At 40.2% G+C, this 12,143-nt stretch overlaps 1 protein-coding gene across 8 annotated transcripts in view; it reads right to left on the bottom strand.

Annotated features, from left to right (window-relative positions):
* Positions 1-12,143, bottom strand: part of STXBP5L (syntaxin binding protein 5L) — a 451,068-nt gene that overhangs the window by 176,167 nt on the left and 262,758 nt on the right. For all 8 annotated transcript variants that reach the window (XM_043512693.1, XM_043512690.1, XM_038378599.2 and 5 more), the window contains exon 5: positions 4,095-4,229. In XM_043512693.1, the coding sequence (XP_043368628.1) occupies positions 4,095-4,229 (135 nt within the window). The remainder of the gene's footprint in view (positions 1-4,094; positions 4,230-12,143) is intronic.

The following is a 12,143-nucleotide window of genomic DNA, read 5'->3' as shown; positions in this document are numbered from 1 at the left end:
GGAAGGAATTTTATACTCTTCCACATGGGAAACCATTAGTTAAACTGGAGAAGATGGGAATTAATATGAGAATTGAAAGTTGGGTAAGGAACTGGTTAAAGGGGAGACTACAGTGAGTCATACTGACACGTGAACTATCAGGGTGGAGGGGGACTGCTAGTGGAGTTCCTCAGGGTTCGGTTTTGGGACCAATCTTAGTTAACATTTTTATTAATGATCTTGGCACAGAAAATGGGATTGTGCTAATAAAATTTGCAGATGACACAAAGTTGGGAGGTACTGCCAATATAGAGGAGGACCGAAATATAATACAAGAAGATCTGGATGATCTTGAAAACTGGAGTAATAGAAATTGAATTAAATTTAAGTGTAAATTTCAAGGTCATGCACTTAGGAACTAACAACAAAAATTTTTGCTATAGGCTGGGGACTTACAGTTGGAAGTGATGGAGGAGGAGAAAGACCTGGGCATATTGATTGATTGATCACAGGATGACTATGTGATAGAGCCATCACAAAAGCTAATGCAATCCTAGGATGCATAAGGCAAGATATTTCCTGTAGAGTAGGGAAGTATTATTACCATTATCCAAGGCACTGGTGAGACCTCATCTGGAATACCATGTACAATTCTGGTCTCCCATGTTTCAGAAAGATGAATTCAAACTGGAACAGGTGCAGAGAAGAGCTACTAGGATAATCTGAGGAATGACAAACCTACCTTACAAGAGGAGACTCAAAGAGCTTGGCTTGTTTAGCCTAACCAAATGAAGGCTGAGGGGAGAAATGATTGCTCTTTATAAATACATCAGAGGGATAAATACCAGGGTGGGAGAGAGTTAAGTTAAGCGCCAATGCTGACACAAGAACAAATGGATATAAACTGGTCATCAACAAATTTAGGCTTGAAATTAGACAAAGGTTTCTAACCATCAGAAGAGTGAAGTTCTGGAACAGCCTTCCACAGGGAACAGTTAGGGCAAAAAACCTAACTGGCTTCAAGACGGAGCTTGATACGTTTATGGAGGGGCCGGTATGATGAGACTGCCTACAGCGTCATATAGCCCGCTTGTCACTGCTAGCAGCAAATATCTCCAACAGCTGATGATGGAACACTAGATAGGGAGGTCTCTGAGTTACTACAGAGAATTCTCTCTCAGATGTCTGGCTGGTGGTGGGTCTTGCTGAGATGCTAGTGGTCCAACTAACCGCCATATATGGGGTCAGGAAGGAATTTCCCCCAGATCATATTGGCAGAGACCCTTGGGACTTTTTGCCTTTCTCTGCAGCCTGAGGCATGGGTCACTTGCAGTTATAAACTAGTCAGACTAGATGATCATGATGGTCCCTTCTGGCCTTAAAGTCTATGAATCTATGAGAAAGGTGAAAGATCTGTCGCATCCCATAGGCAGCACCTGAGTCTTTTGTCTGGGGAGGATATGCCCAGGAGTGCCGGAAACGCCCTAGAAGCGGGGGGCCTCCAACTAAGTTCCCTCTAAGCTGCGCGGCTGCATAGCCGCACAGTTGCCCATTAAGCCCCACGCAGGGGCTCAGGGCTGCGGCGAGGAGAGGCATCCATCCCCAACAGCCCCAGCGAGGACCTGCAACGATGGGGAGAAGCATCTCTCACTGCTGGCCCCAGTGCGGACCTGCCTCAGCCAAGGGAGAGCTGCCTCTCCCCCGGCCCCGAGCTGCTGCGGTGAGAGAGGGCTGGGGGAGTCATCTCTCCCCGCCGCAGCCCCGGGGCAGCCTACACCCCAAACCCCTCATCCCTGGTTCCAGCCCAGAGCTCACACACCCAGCCAGAGCCCTCATCCCCCTCCCACCCCAACACTCTGCCCCAGCCCTGAGCCCCCTCCCACACTCTGAACCCCTTGGTCCCACCCTCACCACATGAATTTTGTTACGTCACCAATATAAAGGTGATGTGTCACACATCACCTCCATATTGGTGCACATAACACAACTAATTCTGCACATGGATGTAAAAAATTAGAGGGAACACTGGCCACCGGTACCTGGATCATGGCCCTGCTCCCCGGCACCTCACCTCCTCCCATGGCCCCGCCCGTGCTCTGCCCAACCCCAAAGCCCTGCCCCCCTCCACCTCTTCCCCCAAAGCCCCACCCACCACTTGCTGCTCTCCACCCACTCACGGGGGGGGGCATAGCCTTTCCACTTTTAAAATTGATGGGGCCACAGTTCCCTGACTCCTCCCCCACCCATTCTGCCACCCCTGCAGATATAAAGCGAAGCTGCTCCAGCATCAGCACACAGGAGGAGGAGTCCCACAGCTGGGCCAGCCAGCGAGAGGTAGAACCTGTAGCATCCACCACCAATGGAGAAAGAGTCCTTTAGAGATTACAGCTTCTGCCTCTCGCTTTTTCCCTGCCTTAAGGGTGAGTGATGGTGGGGGAAAGGAGGCAGAGAGGAGTGAGCAACAGGCGGGGCCTCGGGAAAGGGGCAGGGCCATGGTCCAAGCACTGGTGTGCCCCTCCCACTTCTAGGGAGCTTCTGGAGCCCGTTGCTCTCAGGCTGCAAAGGCGGCAGCAACGGGCCGGTGTAGCGCGCCTCCAAGGCAGGGTTGACAAACAGGTTTCTACCAGATAAAGGATGTATGTTCACCTGCCTACGTCGGTTCACATTAAATTAAGCATTGTAAGACAAGATAATGCATACAAAGTCAACATGAGGAAATAAAGTCACCATGAAGTCAGCACACCAGGGAATAACCCTCAGGTGGTCATCCTGACCTCTGGAGACAAAATAATGAATTTTGGGGTATATATGGAGCAGGCAGAAGGACCCCTCTTTATTCTTCACCAAGGTAGTGCATTAGCATTCATAAAAGAGGGATGTCAGCCATGTTGGCTGGAGATGTTGGGAGATGAGAGAAACTATTTTACACAAGGATTTAACCTGTTTAGGGTAGATTCTGGGAAGCATGTTATAATTTTGCTTTATATGTAACTTTTCGTGTTTCATTTTTATTCTTACTCACTATCTCTTAAATCTTAACCTTTGATAATAATATTTTGATTGTTTTCACTATAAATGTGCTGTGATGTTATATAGGAAGTGATCCTCAGTTGAATCAAACAAGCTAGTGTGTACACTGTCCTTTGGGGATAGAAAACCTGGTATTTCTGTGAGTAGCCAGTGATAGGAGCTTGATATCACAGGGGAATGCTTCAAAGGAGTTTGGGGATTGGGGTGCACCAATTGTTAACCTACAAAGTGAGGGCTAACATTGTCCCGAGGAGATTGTTTGGGTGGCTAAAAGGCTGGTGCTGCCAGGGAGATGACACCCAGTTAAGCACCAGCAAGGCTCTTTCTCTCACTGGAGACAGAGAGGGTAATAAAGTAACCACACAGTCCAGGGCACGCCAAGAATGCATCACATCCTCTCTCCATTTCACAAACTTCATAGGTAAACTGAGGTAACCTCTGAGGAGGATGGCATTTAGAAGCCATAGCATCCATGGTCATGGACAATACATTCTGGCTATGACCTCCCCTACAACTTGGACCGGGGGAAAAAATTCTCCAGCAAGCTGTGTAGTCCAATAGGCTCCATAGTTTTCAACTTGTGGTCCATAGACCACTTGGGGTCTGCAGACTATGCTGAAGATTTCCAAAGGGGCCCACACCTCCATCTGAAATTTTTTAGGGATCCGCAAATGAAAATACTTTGAAAACCACTGGGCTAGAGGATCTGGTGATCAAATTTTGCCAATCCATATATTCAATGAAAAAGTTAGGTCCAGAGGATGTTCACTGAGTTTGTGGAATCCATGACTGTCTGTATTTTATTTAATATTTCAAGCAAATATATTTATTCGGTTAATGATACAGGGTCCCAAACAAATATCTCTTTTTAAACGATTACATGATATCACTATAATATACCTAGAAACTGAATTTCCTTGAAAAATTCTCACAATGAATCACAATCAGTACTGCACCAAAATGTTCCTTAAAACAGGAGACTATAAAATAATTCTAGTGATTGGTTATAACCAAGTAATTATCTCAGCAAAGAATCTGAAAAGAACTGCCAGCAATGTGAAAGTGATAGAAAAGTCTACACTTACAGTTCTATTGCCTTGTTCCACATGATAACGTATCCAGAAAGAATGAAGGACTCAATATTTACAATATGTGTATTTCCCCTCTCTGTTCCAACGTAGAGCCATTTACTTTGGAAAGGAAGATGGCAGTATGTAATCCTGTAAGGGAAAAAATATCTCACTTAAAGTTGTACCAACAATCATATTTTCAACAAGTTTTCTTTTGAAATAGTTGTCCCTTCTGTTTTCCTAAGGCCAGAGTAGCTTGGGCACAGTTCCCAATATGTGATCTGTGGAGTAGCACAGCCTGCGGTGCTGGCTCCTCCTTTTTTCCAGCTGATTCTACAGGTATCCAAGCTCTTCCTAGTGGAGAAGCTGGGAACAAGGAGGAGGAACCATTCTACCTACCTCTAATAGGGTCAGGAAATAGGAGCCATCTTAATGTACTTAGTGCAATCCTGACTGGGAGCGGGTAGACACACGATTAATCTCTTTATGAATATGTGGGTCACCCTATGAAAAAGTCTGAGAACTGTTGAGCTAGAGATTCTGATTTTCTTCTTTACAAAAAGCTATTTTTCCAGTTCAGTACACAGGCATTAATGAGACATGAGCATGTTTAATGTTTTGTACAAAGGAATCGTAACATTACTATTCACACAAAGAAGTGTTCACTTTATTAGCTCTTAATCAGTCGAGAGGGTATGGAGCTGATAAACCATTACCAAGTGCAGTCAAGCAGAGATATGATTTATACTCTCACTCCCACATTCATATCATTTTTATAGAATAGCCCAGTGCTATATCACTTAGGAAAAATCTCATGATAGTCTCTTGTGATAAGACGGAGAGAATCAATTTTTTTGACATTACAATATGTACATTATATTAAAAAGAGAATCCACATGAGGGATGTAGACTATTTGCAGCTCAAATCTAATTATATCTATACTGCCTACATAGACTGAAATGCTTATCTGATACTACAGTATATTCTAGCACTCAGGACGTTTGTCTTTATTAAAAGCATATACTTTGCCTGGTATGCAATATTTTATTACTTTATTATATTTGTCATTCATTTGATTCCAAAAGAAAATATTTCTAGCTTTGAGATACAAGTTGGAGTTGATGGCTAAATTAGTATTTTTATCCTGAGTTATTTTTTTAAATGATGACATACACTATTTAAGAATATACATATTTCATTTATGTTTTTATGAAGTATCAATCTTTTTTCCCTGCTTTATAAGGGAATGATAGCTTCCTTCCAGCAATCTTACTTTGTAAAATATGGTAAGGTTACTTAAGTCCTTTGTGGCTTAAAATATTCACAACCTCCTAAACTGAAGGAAGTGTTTCACTTGCAAACTTATTTCATTTATTTATCTGCAGTTTTGAGGAACACTTAGCAAGCCATATTCTTTTTCTCCTGACCCCACACAGTACTTTGAATGACTGCAGTTTAAGGCTATATTATCATACAATCAAAACATTTTATGCAGAATACAATCAAATGAATAACTGTACTTCTTCCTTTTATATTGCTCCAGGTTTAAGGCAGCTAATGCAACCCTGAAATCCTCAGTCAAGGAATTCATCCATGATCGGAGGGCCAGGACAAGGCCTATGCATCATTTCAGTCTTATTTTGATGATTCGAGCAGGACATAGGCCTTGTTCCAGCCCCCGCACAGGGATAAATTTTACCCTTACAGACTCAATTATGTCAATGGCAAAGATCCCATTAACTTCTGTGGGAGCAGGGCTTTAGGGACAGATTTTTAAAATCACTTTCAATTTTACAAACACAGTTTAGCATCTGCAAAGAAAAGTGCCCATTACAGACATCTAAGTGAGAGTGAATCAGGTAGTCTGACATTTAACAGGAGCATTTATATCTACAATTATTTGTAGGTGCAAAAATGGAGACCACTTTTTAAAATCAGACCTTTAGTGCAATTTTAGAAAGTATGTACATGTACTTATACTGTGTGTGTGTATATATTTCACTTCTGTTTACTGTTTTGGCTTCATACAAAGATAGTGATGCAATTCAAAAAGTAATATAAAATTAAGTTAAGAGACGCGAACGTAATTGTTTTGTTTATTGAATGATTTATTAATTAAGCACCCATCCTCACACAAAAATTTAAATTAACAGCTAAATCACATGGACACAAACTCAGACAATGTCAGCTTAAAAAAAAAATCTGAACACCCAACCATCTCTGCCTATCAGATGACAAAAATTCCTGCTGAACAGACGTGTCTGAGATTGAGAAAATGCTGTAACTTGGAAATCACAGTCCATCCCACTGGTCTTGTGCATCCATATACTGTGAGAGTTAAAGCTACAAGCTGTTCTGGGGACTTTGATGTAGATTATTGGAAACAAATCACTTCAAAAATGGCATAAAAGCAGACCAGAGGAGCCCATCCTATTACTCTGAGTCTCTGCTGATACATGGTCCATATAAGTTCCTTAGGGTCACTTAGCCAATTAAGGTCTTTTACAAGTTTCATGAGTGTCCATCAGACATTAGACTGCTACATTTGATACATTTTCAAAGGCACCCAACTTCCTTTCTTCCTCTACATCAGTGGTTTTCAACCTGTGGCTCATGGACCCCTGGAGGTCTGAGGACTATGTCTAAGATTTACAAAGAGGTTTGCGCCGCCATTAAAATTTTTTTAGGCGTCTGTAAATGAAAAAAGGTTGAAAATCACTGCTCTACATTAATGGTTTACCAAGGAGAAGACATGCTGAACCATGGCACTGATGCACTGGGTCAACAAAAAAGCAAAACAACCTGAGATACAGGGTCCTTCACTTATTGGGACTGGAGCCCCAAAATAAACTAAAATATATAATGTGAAAGCATTGTTAGGCTTCCACACAACAAGCAAAGTTCTTTCAACGTTCTAATGAACTGTCCTGTCTAGTGTAATCCAATTGCCTGAAGCACATTACTTTTTTTTTGTTCTAAAAATTAAATGAAAACTCACTTTACTGTGTTATATTTGAAGTTCTAAATGTTCTAATATATTATGGAATATATTAACTTCAATTCAAGGCTTACACATTGGAAACAAACCTCAGGTTCATAATGAAGAAATTTCATTTCAGCAAAACATTATCATTATGCAATGAGCTTGTAAAGATAGGTATAATCAACTGTGTTATAAAAACTATATTAAATAACATTAGAGAAGTAGATATCTATTTAATAGTGTTATAAGACAATTTAAAAGGGAACATTTTTGCTTTCTGAATGTGCCTTGTTGACACAGCTTTCAAAGGTTGTAAAAAAATCAAAAAGTTGGTTTGTGTCCTATCTACACTGGACTCTTGGTCTGTGTAGGTCGGGGTGGCCATCCTGTGGCTCCCGAGCCACATGCGGCTCTTCAGAAGTTAATATGTGGCTCCTTATATAGGCACCGACTCCGGGGCTGGAGCTACAGGTGCCAACTTTCCAATGTGCTGGGGGGTGCTCACTGCTCAACCCCTGGCTCTGCCACAGGCCCTGCCCCCACTCCATCCCTTTTCGCCCCCTCCCCTGAGCCTGCCATGCCCTCGCTCCTCCCACCCCCCTCCCCCAGAGCCTCCTGCATGTCACGAAACAACTGATTGGAAGGTGTGGGGAGGGAGAGGGAGGTGCTGATCAGCGGGGCTGCCGGGAGGCACTGGGAATGCGGGGGGGAGGGAGAGAGCTGATGTGGGGCTGCTGATGTATTACAGTGCCAAAGAGCCAATGTACATTGGTAAATTCTGGCTCCTTCTCTGGCTCAGGTTAGCCACCCCTGGTGTACATAACAGGGCAAAGCAAACCAGACAAACGTGTGATTTTCTAGCCAGATGTAGATCTGCCTAGTAAAACAGACTAGGGAGGATGAACACTGACTGAAAGGAGCTAGCCAACCAGTAATCCCAAGGCCACAATAAGCAGATAAAACAGAATAAGACAAACAAAAGAAACAATAAAATACATGAAGGCAATGAAGAGACAGCTGGATTGAGTAAGTAGGAGGAGCTTAAAAAAAAGATAGTGAAGGAGGTACCAATTAGAGTTTTAGCAGAATAAGTAAAAATGCATCAGTTAAAAGGATTTTGGATTAGTGTATATGAAAATATATTTAGAATAGAATATTTATAGTGAGGTAGTTTTAATAATCTGCACCTGAAGCATGTTACAAGAAAAGGTATACAGGACGTTTGTTTAACAAAGGGGGTGTGGAGCAGCTCAGGGACTTACACCAGATTGGACCAGCATGGATCTGCTGATAACAGAAACAGCCTATCTGCGCCCCAGAACTGGGTAATTGATCATTACGCTACCCTGAGCTATCTGCTTTACTTATGCTTTCTGCTTGATTGAGGTGGCAGTATATTGTCCTAAAACTTTCTTATTAAAGCTTCAAACTAGTTAGGGTTAGTAACTGGCATGGACTGTGTTTTTCATCCAACAAACTCTTACATATTGTGCTTCAGCTTGTAAAAGAAAGGCATCCTCACATTAATCATACATCCCACAATCAGATGAAGATGTATTTTGATGCCTGTGCAAGTAATCAAGGCCAACAGAGAAAAAAGAAAAGGAGTACTTGTGGCACCTTAGAGAATTACAATTTTATTAGATTAAATGCATCCGATGAAGTGAGCTGTAGCTCACGAAAGCTTATGCTCTAATAAATTTGTTAGTCTCTAAGGTGCCACAAGTACTCCTTTTCTTTTTGCGAATACAGACTAACACGGCTGCTACTCTGAAACCAGAGAAAAAATAGTGCTCATGATAATAAAAATAGGATCATGATGATTTTATGAAAATGTGAAACACTTTTTCCTATAACAATCTGCTTCATTAAGCTACATGAACGAACTGGCAAAGAACTTGATCTTTTGAGGTGCTGAGAATCTGCTGAGCCCCAGTGTGATGAGTTGGATCACAGAAACCCCCTTGGGAACTGCCACCTGATGTGCTGAGACTACCTCTGAGCCCGTTTTCCCTGGCCATTTGGGACTTCAGTGCCCTGCCTGGTTGTGCCAGACATGCTAGCCTGCTACAAACGCAGATCCCGGTCTGAACCACATCCCCCAAAAGCTGCAGGCTTAACTGAAAACAGTTTAAGAAGTGTTCCTGTCTCTAGCACTCAGTTACCCAACTCCCAATGGGGTCCAACCCCCAAATAAATCCATTTTACCCTGTAGAAAGATTATACAGAGTTTGCCCTGTATGACACTGATAGAGAGGTATGCACAGCTGTTTGGCCCCCCCCCAGGTATTAGTACTTTCTCTGGGTCAATTAATAAGTAAAAAGTGATTTTATTAAATACAAAAAGTAGGATTTAAGTGGTTCCAAGTAATAACAGACAGAACAAAGTGAATTACCAAGCAAAATAAAATAAAACACTCAAGTCTAAGCCTAGTTAAGTAAGAAAATTGAATACAGATAAAATCTCACCCTCAGAGATGTTTCAGTAAGCTTCTATCACAGACTGGACACCTTCCTAGTCTGGGCACAATCCTTTCCCCTGGTACAGTCCTTATTCCAGCTCAGGTGGTACTAGGGGATTTCTCATGACTGCAGCCCCCTTTGTTCTCTTCCACCCCCTTATATATCTTTTGCATAAGGCGGGAATCCTTTATCCCTCTCTGGATTCCCACTCCTCCTTCTAAATGGAAAAGCACCAGGTTAAAGATAGATTTTAGTTCAGGTGACATGATCACGTCACTAAGATTTCATTACCCACTTGCCAGGACACAAGTATACAGGGAGACTTAAAAGTAAACAGAGCCATCTACAGTCAGTTGTCCTAGATGATGGAAGCCATCAAGATTCTAAACCACATTAATGGCCCACACTTTGCATAATTACAATAGGCCCTCAGAGTTATATTTTATATTTCTAGTTTCAGATACAAGAATGATACATTCATACAAATAGGATGAACACACTCAGTAGATTATAAGATTTGTAATGATACCTTAAAAGAGACCTTTTGCATGAAGCATATTCCAGTTACATTATATTCACACTCATTAGCATATTTTCTTAAAATCATATAGAGTGCAACGTCACACCCGACAAGTCCTACTAAAGTTAAAGGGAATTGTAGGTGTTTAGCACATGCTCCACATTCCTTGGATCAGATCCAAAGGTTGTACAACAGCTGAAATTGAATGTCATTCTCAATGGGCATTATTAGGACAGTAAAAACCCATGAACCAAATGTGAGATATCTTGAAAGGAATTCCTATGCCTCTTATTCCAGTGCAATACGTTTTACTAGTCTTTCAAGGCATCCAAAACTGAATAGGGTGTTAAAATGGAATGAAAACAAGAAATGTCATATAAATTACAGGTATCAAAAATACCTTAGGCTTTAATTTATTTATTGCTACATAGAAGGCCAGATTCTTCTCTTACATTGGTTTTCCACTAGTTATGTTAGTGTAACTATCAACTCAAATGGAAATACTTCTGATTTACACCAGTCTGAGGAAAGAATCAAGCCCAACATATATAACCTTGTCTAATATGTTTGCAAAACAGCTCAGATTTTTTCATTTGTAACCACTAAATTGGAAAAAAAATCCTGAAGACATTGCCAGAATTCTAGAAGCAACATAGATGAAACAACAGCATAACTTAAAAGAATACTATCAACAATTGCTTAAGCCAAAATTAAGACCTGTTTTAAAGAGACATATACTTTACTGAGGAATAACTTTGTAATTTTAAGTATCTACAGAATTTTTTAAATAAATTCCTCCACTCCATCACTAAGAACTTTAACCAAAACATCTATTACTTATTTGTAGACATACCCATATTTGTAAATGTCTTAGAATACTAGTCTACTGGTTAACATAAGGCTGTTTGAGTGCCTAAATTCATCTTTATATTAAACGTAAATTTAGAAAATACATAACTTTTAGAAAAGGTTAGAAAACTGTACGTATTTTCTACCAAGATAACCCCTGATTGAAATGAAAAATTTTCATTATTTTAAAAAAATATTGCAGAATTTTTTGTGGACATTTTCCAGTTTCTTGGTTGCTTTTGATTTTCTATTTTTAATTAAAAAGCTGAACATTTTTAAAGGAAGCAAAACATTTCCATTAACACTTTCACTTAGAGAAAAGACAATATTTTGTCAAAAATATTTTTGAATGAAAAATGTTTACTAGCTTATTTATTTATTTTTTGAAATTGAAAAATATAACTCCACTTGTTTTAAAAGATGACTAATTTTTTCTGATATATGTGTGCAAAGATGTGCTCTCCCACCTACCCTCTACCCAGTATACTAACACAGTGTCAACATTAATGGGTCCTGATTGTTCTGATTGAACATTAAGGTGTGCAAGGAATGCACAAATGGATCCTAAAATTGTAATTTATCTTAAAAGTGGTGCACAGAAAAATGAGAAAATATAATGATTGTCAAACTACAGTTGTAAAAAGAAGAAACTTCCTATAAAGTAATAAACACAAACATTAGTTTGAATTATGCAAATGTAGAATAAGTGGGAGGGTGGGAAGAGAATAGTTAAGAAATTTTTTAAAATTGTTTTAAAGAAAACAATAAAAGAAAACTAAAAATTACTGTAGAGAGAAAAACATGGAAATAAACTTATGAAAGACTGGACAATACATTGTGTTTTCACTATGATAGATGCACAGTATGCGCTCATTGGTTATAAAAAATTTAATAGTCAAGCAGTGAAATATAGAGAGGATCAACTGTGTATTTTGATCAGCTGCTGTGATAAAGTGCATAAAAGAGAACTTGACATTACTTATATTGCAGACTTTTCTATTGAACTCACCACCTTAGTATCCAATCACTTCCTATACATTCAGGAATTAAGTCTCACTATACCATTGTAAGGTTTGTAAAAATAGGGGAAGTATTTTCAAAGCATTCTGTGAAGATGTCGGAAAATCAGATGAAATATTTGACCACTCAAGGGGTCTGAATATTCAGGGTTTAGCTGGATGGCCAGCCAGGGAATTTTCAAGATACCATTAAGCATTCATGTCACAATATCAAAACTCTTCCCATTAC

Source organism: Dermochelys coriacea, chromosome 1 (assembly GCF_009764565.3).
Source record: "Dermochelys coriacea isolate rDerCor1 chromosome 1, rDerCor1.pri.v4, whole genome shotgun sequence".
Taxonomy (NCBI): domain Eukaryota; kingdom Metazoa; phylum Chordata; order Testudines; family Dermochelyidae; genus Dermochelys; species Dermochelys coriacea.
This window is presented reverse-complemented; position numbering and strand designations above follow the sequence as displayed.